Below are 25,458 nucleotides of genomic sequence, written 5' to 3'. Positions count from 1 at the left end.
GGGTAGCCCACAAACCCACCAACACACTAAAACAGCAGCTAATGAACTTAAAAGACCCTATACGGACAACAAGCAAAACGACGTCATCTACAAAATACCTTGCAAGAACTGTGACAAACACTACATTGGACAAACTGGCAGGAAGCTAGCCACCAGGATACATGAACATCAACTAGCCACAAAACGACATGACCCACTATCAATCGTATCCTTACATACAGATAAGGAAGGGCACCACTATGATTGGGACAACACATCCATCCTAGGACAAGTCAAGCAGAGACACGCACAAGAATTCCTAGAAGCATGGCATTCCGACCGGAACTCCATCAACAAACACATTGATTTGGAGCCAATCTACCATCCCCTGAGAAAAAGAACAGGAAATGACATCACCAACCCAAGGAAACCTAACCAGATAAATAGAAAGCGGGACATAACTCCAGCGCTTTGTCGGAGGCTCACTGATGATGTTACCTAGAATGGTGACGAAACGTCTGAAAACTAACAAAATGTCTGAAAATGAACCTTCCAGCTCAGCGAGCAATCTCACATCCACATTTTTCCATCCCCACCCTTGTCTGCTTTCCGGAGAGACCACTCTCTCCGCGACTCCCTTGTCCGCTCCACACTCCCCTCCAACCCCACCACACCCGGCACTTTCCCCTGCAACCGCAGGAAGTGCTACACCTGCCCCCACACCTCCTCCCTCACCCCTATCCCAGGCCCCAAGAAGACTTTCCACATCAAGCAAATGTTCACCTGCACATCTACCAATGTTATTTACTGTATCCACTGTTCCCGTTGTGGCCTCCTCTACATCGGGGAAACCAAGCGGAGGCTTGGGGATGGCTTTGCAGAACAGCTACACTCAGTTTGCAACAAACACCTGCACCTCCCACCTCAAGCCCCACCCCATCCCCTACCCACTAACCTCATCCCATCCCCCTGACCTGTCTGTCCTCCCTGGACTGACCTATCCACTCCCTAACTCCCCACCTACATTCACTTTCACTGGCTCTAACCCCACCTCTTTGACCTGTCTGTCTCCTCTCACCCTATCTTCTCCTTTATCCATCTTCTATCCGCCTGCCCCTGTCTCCCTATTTATTTCAGAATCCCCTTCCCCTCCCCCATTTCTGAAGAAGGATCCCAACCCGAAACACCAAGCTTTCCTGCTCCTCTGATGTTGCTTGGCCTGCTGTGTTTATCCAGCTTCACACCGTGTTATCTCAGATTCTCCAGCATCGGCAGTTTCTACTATCTCCGGCCAATTCTCACTTGTCCTTTTAAACACGGACAAAGAGGGACATGAATTCGACTGGGACAACACATGCATAATCACACAAGCCAAACAGAGACATGCCAGGGAATTCCTGGAGGCCTGGTATTCTAACTGGAACTCCATCAACAAACACATTGAATTAGGCCCTATGTACAAACCACTGAGAAACAGAACCAGAATTGGTACTATACACCCCAACAAACTGAGGCATATAAATAACAAGCAAGACAGAACAACAACACTTCACCGGACACACACTGTTGATGTTACCTAGCAGGGTGATAACACATTTGCAAACAAACTCACCGGCTTGGCAAGCATATCTACAACGAGCTACAAATCTTCTTGAAAACATTTGACCAAAGTTCTGTCAAGAAATGAATCACATTCAGCTATCTAACTCAATTCAGTATCCATCAATCCAAAATTAAAGCAAATTGATCCTACGCGACTGCCATTGAGATTCTTGAAATATGTCAATCTTAGAGTGCATCAGTTCACTTCAGCACCAGTAGGGGAGGTCTTGGCCTAGTGCTATAATCGCTGGACCGTTAATGCAGAGACCCAGATAATGTTCTGGGGACCTGGGTTCGAATCCTGCCATGGCAGCTGGTTGAATTTGAATTCAATAAATGCTTGGAATTAGGAATCTAATGATGACCGTGAATCTATTGTCGGGGAAGAACCTCTGGTTCATTAATGCCCTTTAGGGGAGGAAACTGCCACCCTTACCCAGAGCAATGCGGTTAACTCTTAACTGCCCTCTGGGCAATAAATGCTGCCTAGTCAGTGATGCCCTCATCCTGGGACTGAATAAAGGGAAAAGAAAACCATCTTCCTATTATACAACTCTGGCAATTGTTGGTATCAGTCAGAATAGCAATTTGGTATTTTCAGTTCCCAGTTCTGCCTCTTGATCAGTGATCCTCTTCTGAAAAAAATGTTACGTTCAGGCTCAGGTTTGAGACATTTCTTGGTCTAGTCGTCAAGACTAGGATGCCTGGCAATTAGGGAAATCTATGTCTCATAGCCCTTAGAGCACACACTGTCAATCAATTAGATATTGGCTAATCTGAATCTTAACTCCATCTACCAAATAGGTTTCATAACACTTAGATAATAAAATGTGAGGCTGGATGAACACAGCAGGCCAAGCAGCATCTCAGGAGCACAAAAGCTGACGTTTCGGGCCTAGACCCTTCATCAGAGAGGGGGATGGGGAGAGGGAACTGGAATAAATAGGGAGAGAGGGGGAGGCGGACCGAAGATGGAGAGTAAAGAAGATCGGTGGAGAGAGTATAGGTGGGGAGGTAGGGAGGGGATAGATCAGTCCAGGGAAGACGGACAGGTCAAGGAGGTGGGATGAGCACATCCCTCACCTTCCTGGACCTCTCAGTCTCCATCTCAGGCAACCAGCTTGTAACTGATGTCCATTTCAAGCCCACCGACTCCCACAGCTACCTAGAATACACCTCCTCCCACCCACCCTCCTGCAAAAATTCCATCCCCTATTCCCAATTCCTCCGCCTCCGCCGCATCTGCTCCCACGATAAGACATTCCACTCCCGCACATCCCAGATGTCCAAGTTCTTTAAGGACCGCAACTTTCCCCCACAGTGATCGAGAACGCCCTTGACCACGTCTCCCATGTTTCCCGCAACACATCCCTCACACCCCGCCCCCGCCACAACCGCCCTAAGAGGATCCCCCTCGTTCTCACACACCACCCTACCAACCTCCGGATACAACGCATCATCCTCCGACACTTCCGCCATTTACAATCCGACCCCACCACCCAAGACATTTTTCCATCCCCTCCACTGTCTGCTTTCCGGAGAGACCACTCTCTCCGTGACTCCCTTGTTCGCTCCACACTGCCCTCCAACCCCACCACACCCGGCACCTTCCCCTGCAACCGCAGGAAATGCTACACTTGTCCCCACACCTCCTCCCTCACCCCTATCCCAGGCCCCAAGATGACATTCCACATTAAGCAGAGGTTCACCTGCACATCTGCCAATGTGGTATACTGCATCCACTGTACCTGGTGCTGCTACCTCTACATTGGGGAAACCAAGCGGAGGCTTGGGGACCGCTTTGCAGAACACCTCCGCTCAGTTCGCAACAAACAACTGCACCTCCCAGTCGCAAACCATTTCCACTCCCCCTCCCATTCTCTAGATGACATGTCCATCATGGGCCTCCTGCACTGCCGCAATGATGCCACCCGAAGGTTGCAGGAACAGCAACTCATATTCCGCCTGGGAACCCTGCAGCCTAATAGTATCAATGTGGACTTCACCAGTTTCAAAATCTCCCCTTCCCCTACTGCATCCCTAAACCAGCCCAGTTCGTCCCCTCCCCCCACTGCACCACACAACCAGCCCAGCTCTTCCCCCCCACCCACTGCATCCCAAAACCAGTCCAACCTGTCTCTGCCTCCCTAACCGGTTCTTCCTCTCACCCATCCCTTCCTCCCACCCCAAGCCGCACCCCCAGCTACCTACTAACATCATCCCACCTCCTTGACCTGTCTGTCTTCCCTGGACTGACCTATCCCCTCCCTACCTCCCCACCTATACTCTCTCCACCTATCTTCTTTACTCTCCATCTTCGGTCCGCCTCCCCCTCTCTCCCTATTTATTCCAGTTCCCTCTCCCCATCCCCCTCTCTGATGAAGGATCTAGGCCCGAAACGTCAGCTTTTGTGCTCCTGAGATGCTGCTTGGCCTGCTGTGTTCATCCAGCCTCACATTTTATTATCTTGGAATTCTCCAGCATGTGCAGTTCCCATTATCTCTTTCATAACTCTTAACCTGTTTCTCAATCTTAGATTTGGCATTTTCAGTTGACACTGGGCTCAACAGCTTTTTGGGTGAGGAATTTCAGATTTATACTACCTGTTATGGGAAGAAATGCTTTCTGACATCACCCCCGAAGAGCATAGACCCAATGTTAAGGTTATGCCTCCTTGTTCTGGATTCTGCCCTTCCAGTGAAGATAGTATCTAACTTATTAAATCCCAATTAGTTTGTCTCTTAATTTTCTATAGTGAAGGAAATGCAAGCCTAGTCCATGCAATCTGTCCTTCTAATTTAATCCTTTAAGCCACAATAATAGAAAGAGCTTCCCACAAAGAGAATGACCAACCACAAATATAACTTAGAGAGAGTCATTTAAGATATAGTTGGAGGAGCTAAGTTGTACACAACAGTCTTTTCTGGCTGAATTTAACTTGTGATATTTTAACTGACCCTGGGAATCAGAGTAGTCAGGGATTATCGGAGAACAGCCCATCACTATTGCAACAGGAACTATTGCAAACACCCTGTTAAACAAGATGTCATTGCCATCTTGGACAGATAAAGAACTGTGAACTTGCGACTGCAAGGAATAATGGCGGCTTTGTTCAGATACTGAAACTCCTTTAGTGAATGAATGCCTTGTTTTGTGATTAATTGATTACTAATAGTGCTGACTGTTCAATTTTCCACTTTGTGATATTCTATGTCACATATCCTACCTGATTAAGTACAGCACACAAGTGGCAGAGGGAGCTCTTGTGGCACTGTAGTAGTACCAGGAATCCTGAGTTCAATTCCTATCTGCTCCAAATAGGAATTACAACATCGCTGAACAGGTTTGTTAGGAAAATACCTACAAGTGGAAGAGCCTGAGAGCCTTGTGATGCAGTGGTATTGTCCCTACATCTAAGCTAGAAGGCCCAGGTTCAAGTCTCAACTGTTCCAGAAGTTCCTGCTATCCCTGTCCCAGAAGTGTGTGTTTTTTTTAACTCATTTAATGGATGAGGGCATTGCCGCCTGGGCCAGCATTTATTGCTCATCCCTAGTTGCCCTTGAGAAGGTGATGATGAGCTGCAATCTTGAACTGCTGCAGTCCACCTGCTGTGGGTTGACCTACAATGCAATTTTAGGGAGGGAAATTCCAGGATTTTGACCCAGCAGCCGTGAAAGCACAGCAACATGTTTTGAACTCAGGATGGTGAGTGGCATGGAGGGAAACTTGAAGGTGATGATGTTTTCATATATCTGCTGCCCTTGTCTTTCTCGACCAATGTCGTCATGGGTTTGGAAGATGGTATCTGAGAGTCGTTGGTGAATTTTCACAAATGTCATAACCCATTAACAACTGATTTAAAATGTATCAGTAGGAGCAAGAGTAGGTCATTCAGCCACAATCCTGTTCTGCAATCCACTTAGATCACAGCTGATCAGATTACTTGATCATCATCACAATGCTGTTTGTGGCAGCTTTTTGTGCAAAAATTGGCCACTAAATATCCTACATTACAAAAATGATCACATTTCAGAAAGTACTTCATTAATTGCAAAGCACATTAGGGCATCCTGAGTCTGTGGGAATCTCTGACTGTAAATTCATCTCTTTTCCAATACTGGTTAAAGTATACCCATGAGTTTTATAATTTTAATTTTTAGAGTAAGCATTTAAGTACATGTTCTGAATCAAGACTTTCTTCTCTCATGCCCCCATTTAACTGTGCAGTAGTGACTGGACTGAGCAGAGACTATTCTAAATGTGTTTATTTTTTGGCAAACCTCTGATCATATACTTGTGTCCTGAAGCAGTTGATAATCTAATCACCCAAAGCTACACCCATGCTAGTCCTCAGCTGCTTTTGGGCAGCTGCTGTAGAAATCCTGTCACCAGAGCACAGAACAAAGTTGTTTTTCCTCAGCCGACAGCAAGTTCCCGTTCTTATTTGCCTACACTTCAATCATTTGCAAAATATAGTGGCTCAAAATGATTGGTCCCTGCACCCAACTGCTTGCATCACTTAAAGTTACAATGCGGGTAGAGGCAACACCCTGAACAGTCCAAATTTCTATGAGTTTTCTGAAACCCCACCCAAAGAGCCAGTTATTTTTGGACGTGAGACAACATAACAGTATCACCAAGATCATTCCACACGGAAGACAGCAGGCCCCCATCATGTCTCCACAATGTAACAGTCACATCAATCCCACCGTTCAGTTGGAACATTACTAAGTTGAAAATACACCCTTCTAATTTGTATTTATGCGACTTCAACTATTAACTTCAACTGCATGTTCAGCTTCCTGAAAAAAAAATTCTACATACATGAGTATATTTTATTTTTACCTTATATTTTCCACTGTATCTTTATTTAAATAAATAGCCATTTGAATCCTCATGGTCTAAGCCGGCGTTAACATTCAACATGAGCCTCCTCCACCGTACTTAACAGTCAGTCATAGAGATGTACAATGTGCAAACAGACCCTTTGGTCCAACCCATCCATGCCGGCCAGATATCCTAGATAAATCTAGTTCCATTTGCCAGCATTTGGCCCATATTCCTCTAAATCCTTCCTATTCGTATGCCCATCCAGATCCCTTTTAAATGCTGTAACTGTACCAGCCTCCACCACTTCCTCTGGCAGCTCATTCCATACACACACCACCCTCTGTGTGAAAAAGCTGCCCCTTAGGTCCCTTTTAAATCTTTCCCCTCTTACCTTAAACCTTTGCCCCTCTAGTTTTTGACTCCCCCACCCCACAGAAAAGACCTTGTCTATTTACCCTATTCATCTCATCATGATTTTATAAACCTCCATAAAATCACACCTCAGCTTCTGACGTTCCAGAGAAAATAGCCTCACCACATTCAGCCTCTCCCTGTAGCACGAACCCCTCCAACCTGGGCAATATCCTTGTAAATCTTTTCTGAACCCTTCCAAGTTGCACAACATCTTTCCTAAAGCAGGGAGACCAGAATTGCACATAGTATTCCAAAAATGGCCTAACCAATGTCCCAGACAGCTGCAAAATGACCTCCCAACTCCAATACTCAAACGCACTGACCAATACAGGCAAGAATACCAAATGACTTCTTCACTATCCTATCTACTTGCAACTCCACTTTCAAAGAACTATGAACCTGCACTCCAAGGTCTCTTTATTCAGCAACACTCCTCAGGACCATTAAGTGTCGAGGTCCTGCCCTGATCTGCCTTTCCAAAATGTAGCGTCTCACATTTCTCTAAATTAAACTCCATCTGCCACTCCTCGGCCCATTGACCCATCTGATCAAGATCCCATTGTGCTCTGTGGTAACCTTCTTTGCTCCAATTTTGGTGTCAACTGCAAATTTAATAACAATATCTGCTATGTTCACATCCAAATCATTTATATACATGATGCAAAGCTATGGACCCAGCATTGATACTTGTGGCGCACCGCTGGTCACAGGCCTCCAGTCTGAAAAGCAACCCTCTACCACTACTGTCTCTGTTCTGTACCTTTGAGCCAGTTCTGTACCCAACTGGCTAGTTCTCCCTGTATTCCTTGTGATCTAACCTTGCCAACCAGTCTATCATGAGGAACCTTGTCGAATGCCTTACTCAAGTTCATATAGATCACATCCACCATTCTGCTCTCATCAATCCTCTTCGTTACTTCTTCAAAAACTCAATCAAGTTAGTGAGACATGATTTCCCATACACAAAGCCATAGTTAATTAGACAAGTGATTTAATCCCGTTTCAGAAGCCTTTGAATTAGATGCTATACAGAGATCTTGTTCAGGGCTGCTTTTTACACTAAATGATGGTAGGTGTAAGAGGGACAAGGAGATCAGTCACTCCTCTTCTTCCAATGGTGAACACTTCTACTTTTTAATATTAAAGAAAGGTTGTAGGGAATTTGGATATAAATAGAAAGAGGAGCCAGCAGGGAAGGAGATTGAGACTGAGCAAGAAGTAAAAATCAAGGCCTTCATGCTGATTTGGGAGCCGAGGCAGGGAGAGAGAGAGAGAGCATGAGAGAAGCCAACAGGGAATGAGACTCAGGGATCAGAAAAGGTGTGGGGAAAAAAAAGTGACATCACAAGAGAAGCCATAAGTTCATTGGTTGGTAAATACCTACTAACATGAATACCTATACTAAGCTGCTTTCAGAACAAAGGTAAATCAGATAAATATTTCACAGATTCAAAACCAAAGACCAGTGGTAAATTTAAACATAAAATCAAACCTATTTAAATAATTTAGAGATGTATGACCAAGTGATGTGCTGTACTTACACAATGTGGGAGTTAGTAGTCCCCATCATGGCTCATAGTGACTACATCTGTAACAAGAGTTGCTTGCTTGAGGAAGCCTGACTCAAAATTTATAAACTAGAAGCTGAACTTTGGCCACTGTGATACATCAGGGAGTGGGACAGTTACCTGAATACAGTGTTTCGGAAGGCAATCACATTCTAAAGGTTAAGTACTTCAAGTTTGGACAGTCATCAGGGACAGGAGGGTCTGACTACAAGCGAGGCAGGTAGAGAGAACATGAATTTAACATTAGAGGAGCCTCAGTTCTTGACCTTGTCCAACCTTACTCTCTGCGTAGATTAGGAACAGGGCTGTAGGGAGGATGGGCAAACCAACCACTTCACCGTGGTACAGGAAGATATTGAAGAGCGGTAGCAAAAAACTGGTAGGGAATTCTGTAATTAGGGCAAAGAATCTTTGTAAGCAGGAACAAGTGTCCCACATGGTGTGTTGTCTGCCTGGTGCCAAGGTAAAGGAAATATTGAATCATCTTGAAAAGATATTAGAGTGGGAGGAGGAAGATCCAGTTCTGTGGTCCATGTTGGGACCAATAGCACAGGAACCTTGGGAGCCTACAACCCAATGGTTTCAATGTGGACTTTACCAGCTTCAAAAATCTCCCCAAACCCAGCCTCATCCCATGTTGGGATCAATAGCACAGGAACCTTGGGAGCCTACAACCCAATGGTTTCAATGTGGACTTTACCAGCTTCAAAAATCTCCCCAAACCCAGCCTCATCCCATGACCAACCCTCCCTCTTATCCCTGCCTCCTTGACCTGATACAACCTGTCCATCTTCTCTCCCACCTATCCACTTGTCCCACCTCACTGACCCCAATCCCCTCCACTGCCTACCTGCACTCACCTATCACCATCCCACCTACTTTCCTCAATTCCACCCCTCCTCTCTCTATTTATTTCAGAGCTCCCTTTCCCCTCCCCCATTTCTGAAGAAGGGTCTCTACCCGAAATGTCAACTTTCCTGCTCCTCTGATGCTGCCTGGCCTGCTGCATTCCTCCAGCTTTACACTGTGTTATATCAACATCGAGAAGAGGTTTTGTTTGGGGAATAACAAGATATGGGAACAAAATTATAAAACAGGACTTCAAAAGGTTATAATCTCTGGATTATTACCTGAGGTACAAATGGCATAGAACTAAGAAAATTAGGGAAGTAAAATGCGTGGTTGGAGGACTGGTGTGGGGCAAAAGAGGTTCCATTTTGTGGGGCACTGGCATCAGAATTGGCACGGGAAGGAACAGTACCTGAATTGACCTGGGCCTAAAGTCCTAGAGGAATGGCTAAATAGCATAGTCACAATGACTTTAACTAGTAATGGGGGAGGGCTCAAAGGAATTAACAGGACAGAGAGTAAAGTCAGTCAGTCAGGAATCCTACTTTGGTTATGGCAGGTAGTGGCAAAACTTTAAAAATGTACTGATTAAACAGGTGAATGAAGTGGCAGTCCTCAGGGACATGTTATGTGTTTGACTCAAATATGGGTTCCATACATGAATGCATGGGGCATAATGAATAAACTTAAATGAGCTGCAGGCACATATTCAAATTGGAGATTGATATAGTAGCCATTACTGAGACATGCCTGTTGGATGTTCAGGATTGGGAACTAAATATGCCAGGTTATAAGGTATGGGAAAATAGTACAGGAGGTGGAATTAGTAACCAAATTACTTCAGTGGTGAGGGAGGATATAATAAGGGGAAAGTATATAATGCAGACCACATGAGTGGAACTTAGGAACAAAAAAGGATCTAAGACTATAATGGGTGGTATGTTTAGACTCCCTGGTAGCAGCTCTGAGATGCTTGATTGTGTAAATGCAGAAACTGGGCAAGTGCTGAGCAAAGCCAGAGTAGTATTAATGGGAAACTTTACCGTAGATTGGGAGAGGCAAATAAGCACCTGCCAGAAAGGTAGTGAATTTCTGAAGTCTGCCCAGGATAGTTTCCTACAACAATATGTTCTGAGTGCAACGAGGGATAAGCAATAAATGATTTATTAATGATTAATGAGCCATATTTAATTAGTAACCTAATCGTGTGTGAATATTTATTGAATAGTGATCGCAACATGATCAAATTCAATGTAACATTGAAAGAGAAGACCATGGATCAGCTACTAAAGTTTTACTTTTAAATAAGGCTGTCTTAAGATGAGACAGAGAATATCTACAGTAAACTGGGAAAACCTGCTAATGGGTAAAACAACTGATCAACAAATTGTTTAAAGAAACGGTTACCACAATATAAAACCAATTTATACTCATGAGGGGGCAAAAGCTCCATCTTACAGAAAAAAACAGCTAGACAACTAGAAGTAAGGGACAGTATAAAATTAAAAGAAAGCGCTTACAAAAATGCAAAATAACAACCCAGATCCTGCTGAATTGCTAAGACACAACAGCAAACAGCCACAAAGTAGCTTATAAGAGGTCCTAAAAGAGATTTTTGAAGGAAACTTGACATCAAAACTAAGAGAAAGAAATGACTGGGAAATTGGCTGAGTGGCAGTGAAAGTAGGGATAAGGTACTCAAATTGACAGGATGTGACCAGTGATATCTCACAAGGATCTGAGGGCCTTAAATACTCACCTTATTTATTAACAACTTGGATATTGGAATAGAAAGTCAACATTCAAATTTGCTGCTGACACTAATTTAGGAAGCATTGTAGAAAGTGTAAATGATAACATAAAATTACAAACCGAGGCAGATGGAGTTCATTGCAAGTAAGGTTATCTGTTCTGTCCCAAACAATTATAGATTAGGGTACATTCTGGAAAGTATGAAGATAATTACAGTGAGCGTTCAAAAAGACTCCTGGTACATTCTTGCAGGATTTCCCCGAGGTAGTGCCCTAGGTCCAACTTTTTCAGCTGTTTTATCAATGATCTTCCCTCCATTATAAGTTGATGATTGAAGTGTTCAGGTCTATTTGTTACTCCTCAGTTATTGAAGCAGTCCATATCCACATGCAACAAAATCTATGTAACTTTTGGGTGTATGCTGATAGTGGCAACTAACATTTGCCACCTCATATTCCAGGCAATGACCATGTCCAACAAAAGAATCTAACCATCCCCTCTTGACAATCAACAGCATTACCGTTGCTGAATCTCCCACCATCAACATCCTGAGATTATGAATGACCAGAATCTTAAGTAGATCAGCATATAAATACTGTGGCAATTCAAATATCATTGTAATAACTAGTCAAAGCTCCTTTGACAGCATCTTTCAAAACTGCGACCCCAAATACCTAGTACAGCAAGATGGGAGCACTACTATTTGCAAATTCTCTCCAAGCCACACACCATTCAAACTTGAAACTATAGCATTTTCTTCACTGTTGCTGGATCAAAAGCCTGGATTCCCTTCCTAACAGCACTCTGAGTGAATCTACAGCAGATGAACTGCAGCGAATCAAAAAGGTGACTCACCATTACCACTAAAAGCAAGAATGGATGGGTAATAAATACTAGCCTTATCATTGATGCTCACAGCTTCCAAAAGAATAAAATAGTTATGTAGGTGATTGCTCGTTACCACTTCCCTTTTTACTTAGGCTAAAGGGACTAGTCCTGTGATGTGTCTTTTCGGAACATTTTGTAACCTTGAATAATATGTCCAGTCAATCATCATTTAAACCACATTTCTGTTATTGCCACTATGTCATAATTTCCACTCAGCTATTTGTGATTTTGGGTCACTTACCTTATTTACCACACTGTCCATGCACATACCTGCACTTTAAATCTTCCTTTATACTCTCCACAGGTCTTTTTAATCCGATCCTGTTTAATACGGTAATACTTCCTTTTCACAAAGAGAAAGTTGCCAAAGTCTTAGCAAACCATTGGGCTGCTCACTCATTAAGATAACTGGTAGTGGTTGAACCTGAAGGTCATCATGTCTCAGGAGACTTCACAGTAACCTCATCCAGTGCAAGAACTGAACCCACACTATTGACTGTTCGTCCCACTTTGCCTTGTAAACCAACTGAGCTAACCAACAGTCTCACTCCCTTATATATGTAAATGCTTTATGTCGCTGTCCACTCCCCTATTTTTTAAATTGACTGAATTATCATGTTTTATTCTGACATAGGAACTGGAAGAGATCATAAAGCTTTCTGAGCCTGGTCTATAATGAAGTTGGAAGGGGAGTTCACATTTGCACAGCCTTTGGGTATAAAGTGTTTCTGAATTTTTCTTCTGAATCTTTATTTGTTCAGTCATGGAATTTGGATATCATTGGCTAGGCCAGCATTCACTGCCCATTCTTAACTGTCCAGAAGGCAGTTAAGAGCCTAAGAGCCAACCACATTGTTGTGTCTGATATCACATTTCGGAACATTTTGTAACCTTGAATAAAACATGATAATTCAGTCAATTTAAAAAATAGGGGAGTGGACAGCGACATAAATGTAGGCTAGACATTTGTGATCCAGATATCATCTTTTATGATGTAAATCTTTCTGCAATCCCCTACTAAATCTATTCATCATTTCAAACATCCCAATTAGATCACCAAGATAACAAGGTGTAGAGCTGGATGAACACAGCAGGTCAAGCAGCATCACAGGAGCAGGAAAGCTGACGTTTCGGGCCTAGACCCTATTTAGATCACCCTCAACTTCTAAAACTCCAGAGAATACAAATAAAGTTTATATAAACCCTGTCCCCATAATGTAACCGTTTCAGCTACGGTAATGTTCTGCATCCTGAGGTCTTGCTGAGGTGCAATTCACAGAACTGAATACAGTACTTCACATGGGATCTGACAAAGGTCCTGCATATCTGAAGAATCGCTTTATTATCTTTGCATTTCAGCCAATATTTCACTAGTCCTGTTGAATGCTCACATAGAATTTCCAGCATTGAACTCAACTATTCAGCCTGTAATATTTACACAGTCCTCATGCCTGCTTCATCTAGTCTCATTTACAAATCACTTTAATTCTCCTCTCCCTCAACTATTTATCCAGATTTCCCCTATGCTATTCAGTTCAACTGCTCCCATGGTAGCAAATTTCACATTCTCAGCACAAAGTTTCTCTGAAACATCTCTTTCAATCACTTTTCGAATTTTAATTGGTTTTTATTCATTTATGGGGAAAAGGCATTGCTGGCTAGACCACATTTATTGTTGATCATTAACTGTCCTAAGATTAAGGATTCCTTTCCTAAACAGACGTTAGTGAATCAGATGGAGTTTTATGGCAAATAGTTCCATAGTGGCCTTTAGGCTAAAATTTTATGAATTGAAATAAAATTTCAACCTCTGCCATGGTTGGATATAGACCTAAGTACCCAGAACATTAGCCTGGAGATCTAGTTTACTAGTTCTGTGACATCAAAATAATGTCACCGCCAACCCATTTCTTCGCTGCCTGCTTTCTAGAAAAAGAACATCTGCCCGTTCAATCTTTTCTGATAGTTACATCTTTTCAGAATCCTTGTAAATATTTCTTCCACCTTCTTGGTTTTGTGAAAAAGGAGCCTGTAACAGGCAGGCAGTACATTTTAATTTGGTCTAAACAAAGTTTTATGCTTCTCACATCTGATCTCATTGCCCTATTTCTGTTTAAGCACCAATCTGAAAGAATTTCTTAGTTGTGCTTTATGTTTGTGGCCCATCTTTGTCCCTTTTCCTTCCTACTGTCATTCTGTCAGTTCTTTCCTCCCTACAATATTTGTAGATACGCTTTATATGGTAGTATCATTGTCTTTCAGATCAGGATTTCCCAATCTTTTCATGTGATACTGTCATTGGCTTGTACACATTGTGTCAACACTCATCAGGATCATTTTTTTTTGCCTCAGGCCCATAGGAATGTTCATTTCATATGTCCAGATTTAAATCCTAACTCCGGAATGAAAACACACAATTGCAGAGGCATTTTAAAAATTACTTTAATAGGTGATCCACACAAACTTGCATTAGAAACATCTGCCTCTTTTTTTTACAGGCTCACCAGTGAAAGTTTAACCTTTGAACTGCTAATTCTGATTTGGGAAGCCTTTTGCTTTTATAAATCTTTCTTCCTAGGACCTCAGTGCTCATATTGAGAGAGAGAGAGAGAGAGCATTATGTTCTTTGGCCTCGAACTAGTCAGATCATAAAGCCTCAAGTCAGACAGGATTGGATTCTGATGTAATCTCTAAATAGTAAAAGGTTTGTATTTATGTAGTGCACAACTTCAGAATTCCGAAGAACTTTTCAAGTGTAGTCACTGCTGGATTCGAGGAAACAAGCAATGAAATTGCATACAGCAAGGTCTCACAAAGTACAGTGTGGCAAAGACAATGTTGAAGGAATAAATCTTGGAGTACACCCAAAATAACTCCTCTCCTCTTCTTCAGATTGCTGCAGGTGGATTTTCTTTTCTGCACTGACCTAAGGGGGGCACAGGACATTAAACTGAACTCCTCTATCTGAAAGTTACTGCACTAATCACATCAGCCTAGATGACCCTGTCTCGAGTGGAAGCTGACCCACAAATTTCTAATGCCGAGGTGCAAACACAACCCACTTAGGCATTACTGACACCTCAGACTTCCCACTCCCCCCACAACTGTCAGATGAAAAGTAGTCACATGTTACTCATGTCAACACTTAGCTCATCAAATACCAGCATGAGTCAGTGAACTGAGAAGAGGGGGAATAAAAAAAAGTTTACTGCTTTTGCTCCCAAGTGTTTTCGTCCTTGCCTCAGTGATCTTGAAAGGATTGGTATCGTAAACATGTTCTTGGCCAGTGCCCAGAGCATCGTGCTTTAATTTCAAGGAGTTGTTTAGGTCAGCCAGGACTGATCCCAGCTCATGCTAAACCACAACAACAGACTTGCTGACCAGTTGGAAATCTGTACTAGTGTACTATTAAAAGCTTGAGATTGTTGTTTCTTTGTAAAGTAAGGGGAGAAGCCAAGAAAAATAAACTATCTCCATACAATAAAATATCCCATCTTCACATCAGAAAAGACGGTCATGTTCAGGTCCTCGGGACACGCCAGGACCACCCAAAAGCAACTTACAGCCAATACTAAAAAGTATTTTTGAAGCACAGTGCTTATTGTAATGTAGCAAGCACCTCAACCCACTTATAAATAGCAAGCTCCTGTAAACATAAGCACCATAATGACCAAAATAATAGTTTTAATAATGTTGGTACAGAGATAACCATTGGCTAGGAAGCCAGGTCATCTTTGAAATAGTACCGATTTCTTCAGCAGGCAGAAGGGGCCTCAGCTGAAGTCTTATCTGAAAGATAGCATCTCCAAAAGGCCAGTACTGGCACTGGAGTTTTGACTGTTTTCAAATCTTCTGAGGGGGACTTGAATTCATGACCTTCAGGCTTTATCCACTGAATAACAAATAGGCCAGCGTTTCTGGCATGCTTACCTTAGTTACCTATGTGACTCCAGTCCCAGTCCAAAGTGGTTGTTTCTAACTTCCCTCTCCAGTGATCCAGCATTGCTTTCAGGGCTCAAGAAAGAGGACCATTACCTTCTCCTCAGGAAATGTCAGAGTATACAATAAATGTCAGCCTTGGTGTCCACTTGGTAAAAACAAACAAAATGTAGCAGAGCTATTTGAGGTAATAAAGTGTAAAGTAACTGCTCAGATATTCCACTTCGAAGCCAAATATAAAAATCCACACTTAAAACAAATCAAATTTTATTGATCCCAATTAAATAAATTTTAGTTACATGTTTTTAGCTGGGTCAATAACATGAATTTGAGCACCATTTCAAACTTTCATAGTCAATGTTCAGCAATATCAACAATATCATTTTTACACTCATTTAATTAAAAGTGCATATTATTCAGCGTATGATCACTCAGCCTTTCCAATGCAGACTGTTCTTAAATAAAACTCTTGCAAGGTTTCCCACAAGACAGATCCCATCAAAACGAGGAACTGTGATCAGCTATATTTCTTAAGAGTTGGCAGACAGCAGAGGCAATTGCAGCGCAGAAGAATTTTCATTTAGAACATTTTTATGGGAAGTTTCAGCTTTGCTTGTTACCATGCCTTGTATTGAAACAAACTGACTTACTGACTGACAGCAATCAGAAGACCTGCCTTTGCAGCAATACATTCTAAATATTCTGGCAGAAAGTGCCAACAGGTCAAAATCATTATCTTTTGTTCTTGTGATCCTGCCCTTTGGTGTTGGGTCACCCTAGAGTATGCTTTCCCAGAGAGGAAGGAAAAAAGGAACAAGGAGTCACTTAATGACATCTTGTACTAGCTGGTTAAAGGGCAGTTTTGACAGAATCTTAAGGGTAGGCGCGTCTGTCCCCATAGGAGAACAGAGGATTTAAAAAAAAATCAAGCTCATGTTCCACCTTGCACAATTTAAATTTGCCTTTGACAGGGGTGTGTAGTGCTGATTAGCAGAATCACACTGCAATGTATAAACTGCACGCTGCCAGATCAATATTCTCCCCTCCCTCTACTGACTCTCACTGAGATTCAAGCTAGAAAAGCCCTCAAATTTCACACCCAAAAGACAACTATTCAAACAGTTAGCTCAACTCATGAATGCTGGAAGCCTTCAGTCAGCACAAACAAATCCAAGCTTACACAGAGTTGCACTTTCCTGCAAGCTTATCAAACAAATGATCAGCACTGGACTTTGCCCCGTCACCCTTCAGTGACCGATCTGACAGAATGAATCTCAGAATGCCCTGTCCTGTGCAACATGGTGCATTTACCTAACAAGACAGAGGAATTAGTGAGTTACACTAAACTGCCGGCAGCTAGAGAGATCAATGCTGATCTCTTACCTCTCCCACTGAGTCCAGTATAAACTGTTCACCAGACTGTAGAGCAACTTTAAGCTCTGATGGTTTGGCAATGCCCAATATATTGTCAGAGGGAAGAATATGGACAGACATTGTTACATTTCTCTCTCTGCTGCAGGACACTCATTTCTCTGTTGTTCTTCCATCTGACACAGAGTGAGTTTCTCTGGTGGTATCTGAAGAAAGGCAGCAAATGCTGTGAGCATTAGGTTCCATTTAAATAAGCGAGAGGCAAGAAAAACAATCAGGGGCTTTAAAAAGAGCAAGTTCTTTTAAAAATCTGATACTGTGAAAATGCAGTGTCTCCTAACTTTCATCCATTAGCACTAAACAATTCATACAGATCTCTGTATTGGCCCAGAGACGTATATTGCACATTCAGTATTTGTAAACCTACAATTACTGTTACTGTATTGATAATAGCATTTAACGCCAAAATTAATCATAGAAAATGACAGAGGGAGAGATGTATTTGAGGAGTGTCTGTATGAGGAACCATGTGTGTGTGTCATGGCTGAGCTGATCTCTACTGAAACTTCATGGAGATTCAGGTTCGTTCTTGCAGCTTACTAACTTCACAGTTTCTGCACAACATGTGGGTGGGTACAGCTGAATCTGTGGGCAAGAGGGAGTTGGTGCAGCAACTTCAAATGAAGGATTAGAAAATCCAAAGCTGTCCCACAGTAAACCAAAGATTCCAGCTCCCGTCCAATATCCAAGGAGGGAATTAACCTGATAGGCAGCATTAATGAAGAATCCAAAAGCATCAAAATCTTTGGTGAATCAAGCTTTTTTTTGTTCAAATGTTTCTTCAAGTTGCACCCTGAATTTTGCAATGCATGGAATAAAATGTTTAAATCCAATTTTCCTATCAATTTCCAGCTTCCACAGATATAATTTTTGGATTTAGGATTTATTCCCTGCCTCCAAAATAAAATAAAATCAAATATCAGCACTGAGATACAGGTCTTTCCAAAAGTCCAAGTTCATAGATGTACTCAGAAGGCAAGAAATACAGAGAAAAAAAAATCAATAGGTTGAAAGTTTGTTTGTTTTTCTATATATTGGGTTCTGGGCATAATGTGGCACTCGGCTACAAGGAGATCTGTAGTTCCTGAATCTGGTTGCTCCCAAAACTTGTCAAAAATCAGAGTAGTGCCACAGTGCCAATATCAAACCCAGCCTCCCTGTGCTGGCATCAAGTCTGGGTAAATCAGATTCCAGGTCATGAGTCTGTACAAATTTCCAATCTACGTCAAACTGAAACCTTTACAGATTAAGCCAGCAGATTTCAGAATACTCCAAAATTAACTAACCTTATGTGAATCATAAAGAAATAATTATAATTCTAACCTTCCTCTCAGAAAAACTGTAATTAATTTTAACCTTCCTGGACTGCCATGTTCCTGCAGTGTTTGCAGCTGCACAGACACTCATCCAGAAAAGTTAGTGTGATCATTGTATGGGGATAAAGGTAGTTGTTTTTAATAATCCAGCAATCATTTGATATTTAGACAAATATGGCTGCATGTGGTAAAACCGTCCTTGGCTTACTGGAATTCAACGAAGCCGACTGAGCTTGGAAAGTTGAATATATTACTGGCTATTCAAACACTGGATGGCATCACAGCTACTCATGCCATTTTCTGCCCCCAAATGCCTGGATCAGGGGAGGATTTGACTCAATTTCCATACAGCACAGTCACTGAGGCCAACAGCAGAAAACTCCTATTTCTGAACCTGAATAGACAAGCAACTTCTGTGCTCACACAGAATGGCAAAGGGTGGTATATTCACCCTTTCCTTTCAGGAAATATGAGCGAATGTGCTTCAGGTTGTGAAGGTCACAAAACGTTAACTGAAATGGGCAGCTCAGGGTTCTTGCACCTTATCCTAAAGGGGGCTAACCATAATTTTTCCCCAGTTCTTCAGTTAACTGGAAGTTACCCTCAATATTACATCAACAGGAGACGTGCTCAGCTCCTGTTGAGCAAGTTAAGTTTCGACCATTTTAATACAATCTGACTTACTGCTTAGTTTCCACTGGCCCAGGGCCAGAGCTCTGAAAAGTGCCAACTAATGAGGAAAAGGTCAAATTTGAGTCCAAAGTTAAAAACAGGTTTCATCTGCCTGTTACATAACCTTGGGGAACAGCACAGACGTCAGGAGGTTACAGAACACATGGAATTTGTAGCTATGTGCATACATTTACCAAGAGCTCTTTGGCACAGATTCAAACAGTGCTCTTCTATGAAGCAAATTATTTGAAACCAAAATAAAAGGAACCACTGTTCACTTTCAAAGCCTCCAGTCCCAGTGAAGTCTCCAGTAGCAAAATTTTCAACTGACAGGAAGATCCTCCCCTCCATTTCCAAACAGTCCTTAATTTATCAGCCTAGGATCTCATGACTTGAGGCCCAACTTGGTCATCATCTGTTCATAAACTGTCCAGGCCATGGCAGCCATAAGTGATCGACGCAATGACCGGGGAACAGCACCCCGGAAAAAGCCCACCATGCCATGGTTCTGAGGAGGGAAAGGGAGAGGAGTGTTAATGTTATTTTGCTGGTAATGAATCAAATCAAGGTTCTGACAAGAAGGTGCTCAGTCTAATTCTTCGTCCTGACCAGGCTAGAGGACAATTCCAATGCTCCCATTTTTGTTTTCCCATTTTAAACTCATGGAAGATGAATTCAACTTCAAGGCAACCTTTGACAATCTGATTCATCCAATCTCTATTAACAGACAAGAGAACAACATAACAATATTGGCAATGATAATCACATTATGATTGCACAAATAATAAAAAGACAGAAGTAAAGACATTGTATATGATTTTACATTCTATTCATATGAAAATATGTGCAAACAACTCAACTGCAATAAATATGTATGAATTGATAACCATTACAGACATGGCTATAAGATAACTATGGCTTGGGACCTGAATGTCCAAAGGATACATGACATTTTGGTCTGAAAAGTGCCAACTAATGAGGAAAAGGTCAAATTTGAGTCCAAAGTTAAAAACAGGTTTCATCTGCCTGTTACATAACCTTGGGGAACAGCACAGACGTCAGGAGGTTACAGAACACATGGAATGTTCCTTTGAATTAACATTATCCATGATTATTGTTGTCCCTTTCTTACAAGGCCCGATTAGTTCTTCCTGTAGATCCCCTCCTACACTGCAGTTCCAGTTAGGAGTTGTATAAATTGCTCCCACAGATGACTTGTTACCTCTGCTACTTCTTATTACTACCCAAATTAACTTTATATCTTGATCTCTAGATGTTGTCATTGCTCCCTACTGGACTCATACCGTCCTTAATTTACAAGGCTTCCCCACTGCCCTGTTTTCCTAACTGCCTGATCATCCAAAATGTCATGTATCCTTTGGACATTCAGGTCCCAAGCCATAGTTATCTTATAGCCATGTCTGTAATGGTTATCAATTCATACATATTTATTGCAGTTGAGTTGTTTGCACATATTTTCATATGAATAGAATGTAAAATCATATACAATGTCTTTACTTCTGTCTTTTTATTATTTGTGCAATCATAATGTGATTATCATTGCCAATATTGTTATGTTGTTCTCTTGTCTGTTAATTTATCACAACCTCACTCACTTGATCAAGTCAAAAAGATGAGTCTAAAGGCTTTACGTCTGAAAGCGTGGAGCATTTGTGATAAGGTAGATGAATTAGCTGTGCAACGAGATTTAAATGTTTATGGTATAGTTGCAATTACAAAGACATGGCTACAAGGTGACCGAAGATGGGAACTGAACACTCAGGTATTCAGAATTTAGCAAGGATTGACTAAAAAGGAAAAAGGAGGTGGGGAAGCATCGTTGGTGAAGAATATTACAAGGCAACAGTGAAGAAGGATACTGGCTTAGAAAATCACGTGGAATCTGTATGGCTGAAGATAACAAATGCAAACATTCTGAGAACATTGTTGGGGTGTGTCTACAGGCCTCAAACAGCAGTGGAGATGAAAGGGAAAGCATTAAACAAAAGCTCAGAGAGGCATGTAACAATAGTACAACAGTAATCATTCAGAGACTTTACATATAGATTGGACAAACTAAACTAGAAATGTTTCTAGGATTTCCTGGATTGTGCACTTAATTTTTTTTAGACCGAAAAGTTGAGGAACCATGCGGAGGACAGGCTAATCTAGGCTGGATATTCTGCAATGAGAAAGAACTCTTGCTGCATGACATCCATTTGGGAAAGGCAACCATAATATGATTAAAGTCTTCATTAAGATGGTGCGTGAAGTAGTCAAAACCGAAACTGAAGCCTCAAATAAAGAAACTACAAGGGTATGTGGTATGAATTGGCAAGGAACCTTACATACAGAGTTAATGGTGGATAGTCAATCATTCATATTTAAAAGAACATGTGTATTAATTACAATAAATTATTCCTTCCTGTTTGGCACAAAATTAAAAAGGAATGTGGTTCAACTACAGTTTACAAAATAAATTAGGGATAGTATTGGATCCAAAGAAGAGACATATAAGAGATTAGATAAACTGAATATATACTCCGGCTCTAACCTCATAAAAGAGAGCACTAATAAATTCCAGAAATGTTAGGGGACCAAGGGACTAGTGAGGGAGTAGAACTGAAGAAAATCAGAACTGGTAAGAAAATGGTGCTAGGGAAATCCTACATCCCAGAGTACTGAAGTCAGCTGGGTGGGGGGAGTGAGAAAAAGAAGGAATTACAGACCAGTTAGACTAACATTAGTAGTGGAGTTTGAAAGCATTAACAGGATTGGAAAAAGTCAGCCTGGGTTTATGAAAGATAAATCAGGCTAAACAATTTTTTTGTGAGGGGTAGATCATGCCTGACAAACCTTATGGAATTCTTTGAAGAGGTAACCCTTTAAGGTGTTTGATAAGATTTCCCATGGTAGGCTCATGCAGAAGGTAAGGAGGCATGGAAATGTGGCAGATTGGATTCAGAATTGGCTGACCCTTAGAAGACAAAGGGTGGTAGTGGACAGAAAATATTCAACATGGTGCTCAGTTACTAGTGGTGTACCACAGGGACCCATTCTGGGTCCTCTTCTATTTGTGATTTTTGTAAATGATTTGGATGAAGGAGTGGAAGGGTGGATTAGCAAGTTCGCGGATGATACAAAGGTGGGTCACGTTATGGACAAGTGTGGAGGGCTGTTCTAGGTTACAGAGGGACATCGAAAGAATGCAGAGCTGGGCTGAGAAGTGGCAGATGGAGTTTAACCCTGAAAAGTGTGAGGGGATTCATGTTGGAAGGACAAACTTGAAAGGAGAATACAGGGTTAATGGAAAAATTCTTGGCAGTGTGGAGGAGCAAAGGGATCTTGGGGATCATGTTCACAGTTCCCTGCGAGCTGCCACCCAGGTGGATGGAGTTGTTAAGAAGGCATATGGTGTGTTAGCTTTCATTAATAGAGGGTTCGAGTTCAAGAGCCGTGAAGTTATGCTCCAGCTATATAAAAGCTTGGTTCGGCCAAATCTGGAGTACTGTGTCCAGTTCTGGTCACCGTTAGAAAAGGTACAGAGGAGATTTACCAGGATGTTGCCTGGAACAGAGGGAAGGTCTTATGAGGAAAGGTTGAGAGAGATATGGCTTTTCTCTTTAGAATAACGAAGGATGAGAGGTGACTTGATAGAGGTGTACAAAATGATCAGAGGTATAGATACCGTAGACAGCCAGAAACATTTTCCTAGGGTGGAGGTAGCTTTTACGAGGGGACATAGTTTTAAAGTGAAAGGAGGTAGATATCAGGGACACGTCAGAGATGGGTTCTTTACTCAGAGAGTGGTCAGGGCGTGGAATGCATTGCCAGAGAGAGTAGTGGAGTCGGCCTCATTAGGGGCATTTAAGCAGCTATTAGATAGGCATATGGGTGATAGTATAAGGTGGCGGTGGAGGTTAGATAGACCTTAGGTTTAGGGTAACAGTTCGGCACAACATTGTGGGCTTAAGGGCCTTTACTGCGCTGTACTGTTCTATGTTCTATGTTTTAAATCAAATGGGGTTTTGTGAGGATGCTACAAGTCAAATAGAAAAGGGAGAAACAATTGATGAATTTTCAGATGGTTTCTGAAAAGGCCTCCCATTTGAGATTAGCGTGCAAAATCAAAGCACATGGGTTCAGGGTAATATATTGGCATGGTTTGAGCATTGGTTGACAACAGGAAACAGAGAAGAAAATTGTATTAGAGATAATGGGAACTGCAGATGCTGGAGAATCTGAGATAACAAAGTGTGGAGCTGGATGAACACGGCAAGACAAGCAGCATCTTAGGAGCACAAAAGCTGACGTTTCAGATGAAGGGTCTGGGCCCGAAACGTCAGTTTTTGTGCTCCTAAGATGCTGCTTGGCCTGCTGTGTTCATTCAGCTCCACACTTTGTTATCTAGAAAACAGAGAATAAATGGGTTTCTTTCTGAGTGGTAAGCAGTGAGTACTGGGAATCCACAAGGATCAGCACTTGACCAACAGCTATTCCCAATATAAATAAATGTCAAATAAAAACTGAAAGAAATGAGAGAGTGTGTAAAGTAGAAACAAAAACAAAAGTTGCTGGAAAAGCTCAGCAGGTCTAGCAGCATTTGTGAAGGAAAATCAGAGTTAACGTTCCAGGTCCGTGACCATTCTTCATAACAGACCCTTCTAGGGCAAGGGCACCAGACCTGAAACGTTAACTCTGATTTTTCTTCACAGTTGCTGCCAGACTTGCTGAGCTTTTCCAACAATTTCTGTTTTTTGTGTGTGTAAATAAATGTCAACTTTGCTCATGACACAAAACTTGGAAGAAGTGAGAGTTGTGAAGAGGATGCAAGGAAGCTTCAAGGTGATTTAGACAATTGAGTAAGTGGGCAAATGTATGGTAGATGCAGCACGATACGAGTAAGTGAGAAGTTACACATTTCAGTGCAAAAAAGAGAAAGGAAGAGTATTAACTAAAGAGTTATATATTGGGAAGCCTGCATGTATAAAGGGTGTTCTTTGAAACCAATCAAATGAAAGCCAACCACAGGCGCAGAATGCAATTAGAAAGGCAAGTGGAATAGTGCCTTTCATTGTAGCAGAATTTGAGTTTCGAAGCAAGGATGCCTTATCGTTGTTATACTGGACCTTGATGAGACCATTTCTCAACCGAGAGGGAAAGATTTAAAAGGGACCCAAAGGGTAACTTTTCCATAAAGAGGGTGTTGCAAGAGGAAGCGGTAGAGGCAGGTACAATTACAACATTTAGAAGACATTTGGGCAGATACACTGAAAGGAAAGGTTTAGAGGGATATGGAAAATGGGATTAGTTCAGTTCAGGAAACCTGGTCGGCATGGAGTAGTTGGGCTGAAAGGCCTGTTTCAGTGCTGCAGATCTCTATGACTCTAATTGCAAGAGCTGAGACGCCTCCACTTCTCCGTTCTCAATCCCTGTAACTGCCCAACTCGCAGTCACACACCCTTGTGCCCAATCATGGGCCATTCAAAGTATCATAGCCTGTTACCACAGAAACAGTTGGTTGAAGACAAGGCAAGAGTTGAAAAATAACGAGCTGAAAACAAACTGTGCCGAACATCTGTACCTCAAATATAAATATTACGGTGTGTCTGACACGTCGGTACTTTTGGGGGGAAAGCTGCATGTGCGTTTTTATAACATCAGCTGGCTGCGTCGACACAGATGCCAGAATGCCAGCAAAGATGCCACAGCTGAAGTTGATCAGAGGGACAAGTGGTGTATCGAACCGCTCTGAAAGATACAATCAAAATCAACTTTGACTATACAAAAGCAACTCAGTTGATCTCCTTTTGCGTTCCCAACCATCCTGAGGTAATTGACATACTCATCTATCTCTCCATAAACCATACATGCTTACTATTCACAAGATTTGCTTACTTCACTGCCATGTCAACATTTCCCATTTTATGTTTCTCAGTCAATTGTCACAGTTCAGTTGTAATCACAATGGTAAGTAAATCACTTCTTGACTTCCCATGATCAATAAGGCACAAATTAGGAGTGTGATGAAATATGCTCATCTTGCCTTGTCAAGTGCAGCCCCAACTAAGAAGCTTGATAAAGCTGAATGATTCACACTCCATCCACCAATGACGCAGGTGGTAGCAGTGTGTACCATCTACAAGATACACTGCAAAAATTCACCAAGGCTCCTTAGACACCAACTTCCAAACCCATGACCTCTAACAGCCAGAAGG

General features: G+C 42.0%; 1 protein-coding gene across 2 annotated transcripts in view; it reads right to left on the bottom strand.

Moving 5' to 3' along the window:
* Positions 1-16,071: 16,071 nt before the first annotated feature.
* Positions 16,072-25,458, bottom strand: part of slc25a38b (solute carrier family 25 member 38b) — a 30,180-nt gene continuing 20,793 nt past the window's right edge. For both annotated transcript variants that reach the window (XM_048521394.1, XM_048521395.1), the window contains 2 exons: positions 24,825-24,991; positions 16,072-19,748 (listed from right to left, as the gene is read on the bottom strand). In XM_048521394.1, coding sequence (XP_048377351.1) covers positions 19,626-19,748; positions 24,825-24,991 — 290 coding nt within the window. In that variant the 3' untranslated portion in view covers positions 16,072-19,625. The remainder of the gene's footprint in view (positions 19,749-24,824; positions 24,992-25,458) is intronic.

This window comes from Stegostoma tigrinum, chromosome 38 (genome assembly GCF_030684315.1).
Source record: "Stegostoma tigrinum isolate sSteTig4 chromosome 38, sSteTig4.hap1, whole genome shotgun sequence".
Taxonomy (NCBI): Eukaryota; Metazoa; Chordata; class Chondrichthyes; order Orectolobiformes; family Stegostomatidae; genus Stegostoma; species Stegostoma tigrinum.
This window is presented reverse-complemented; position numbering and strand designations above follow the sequence as displayed.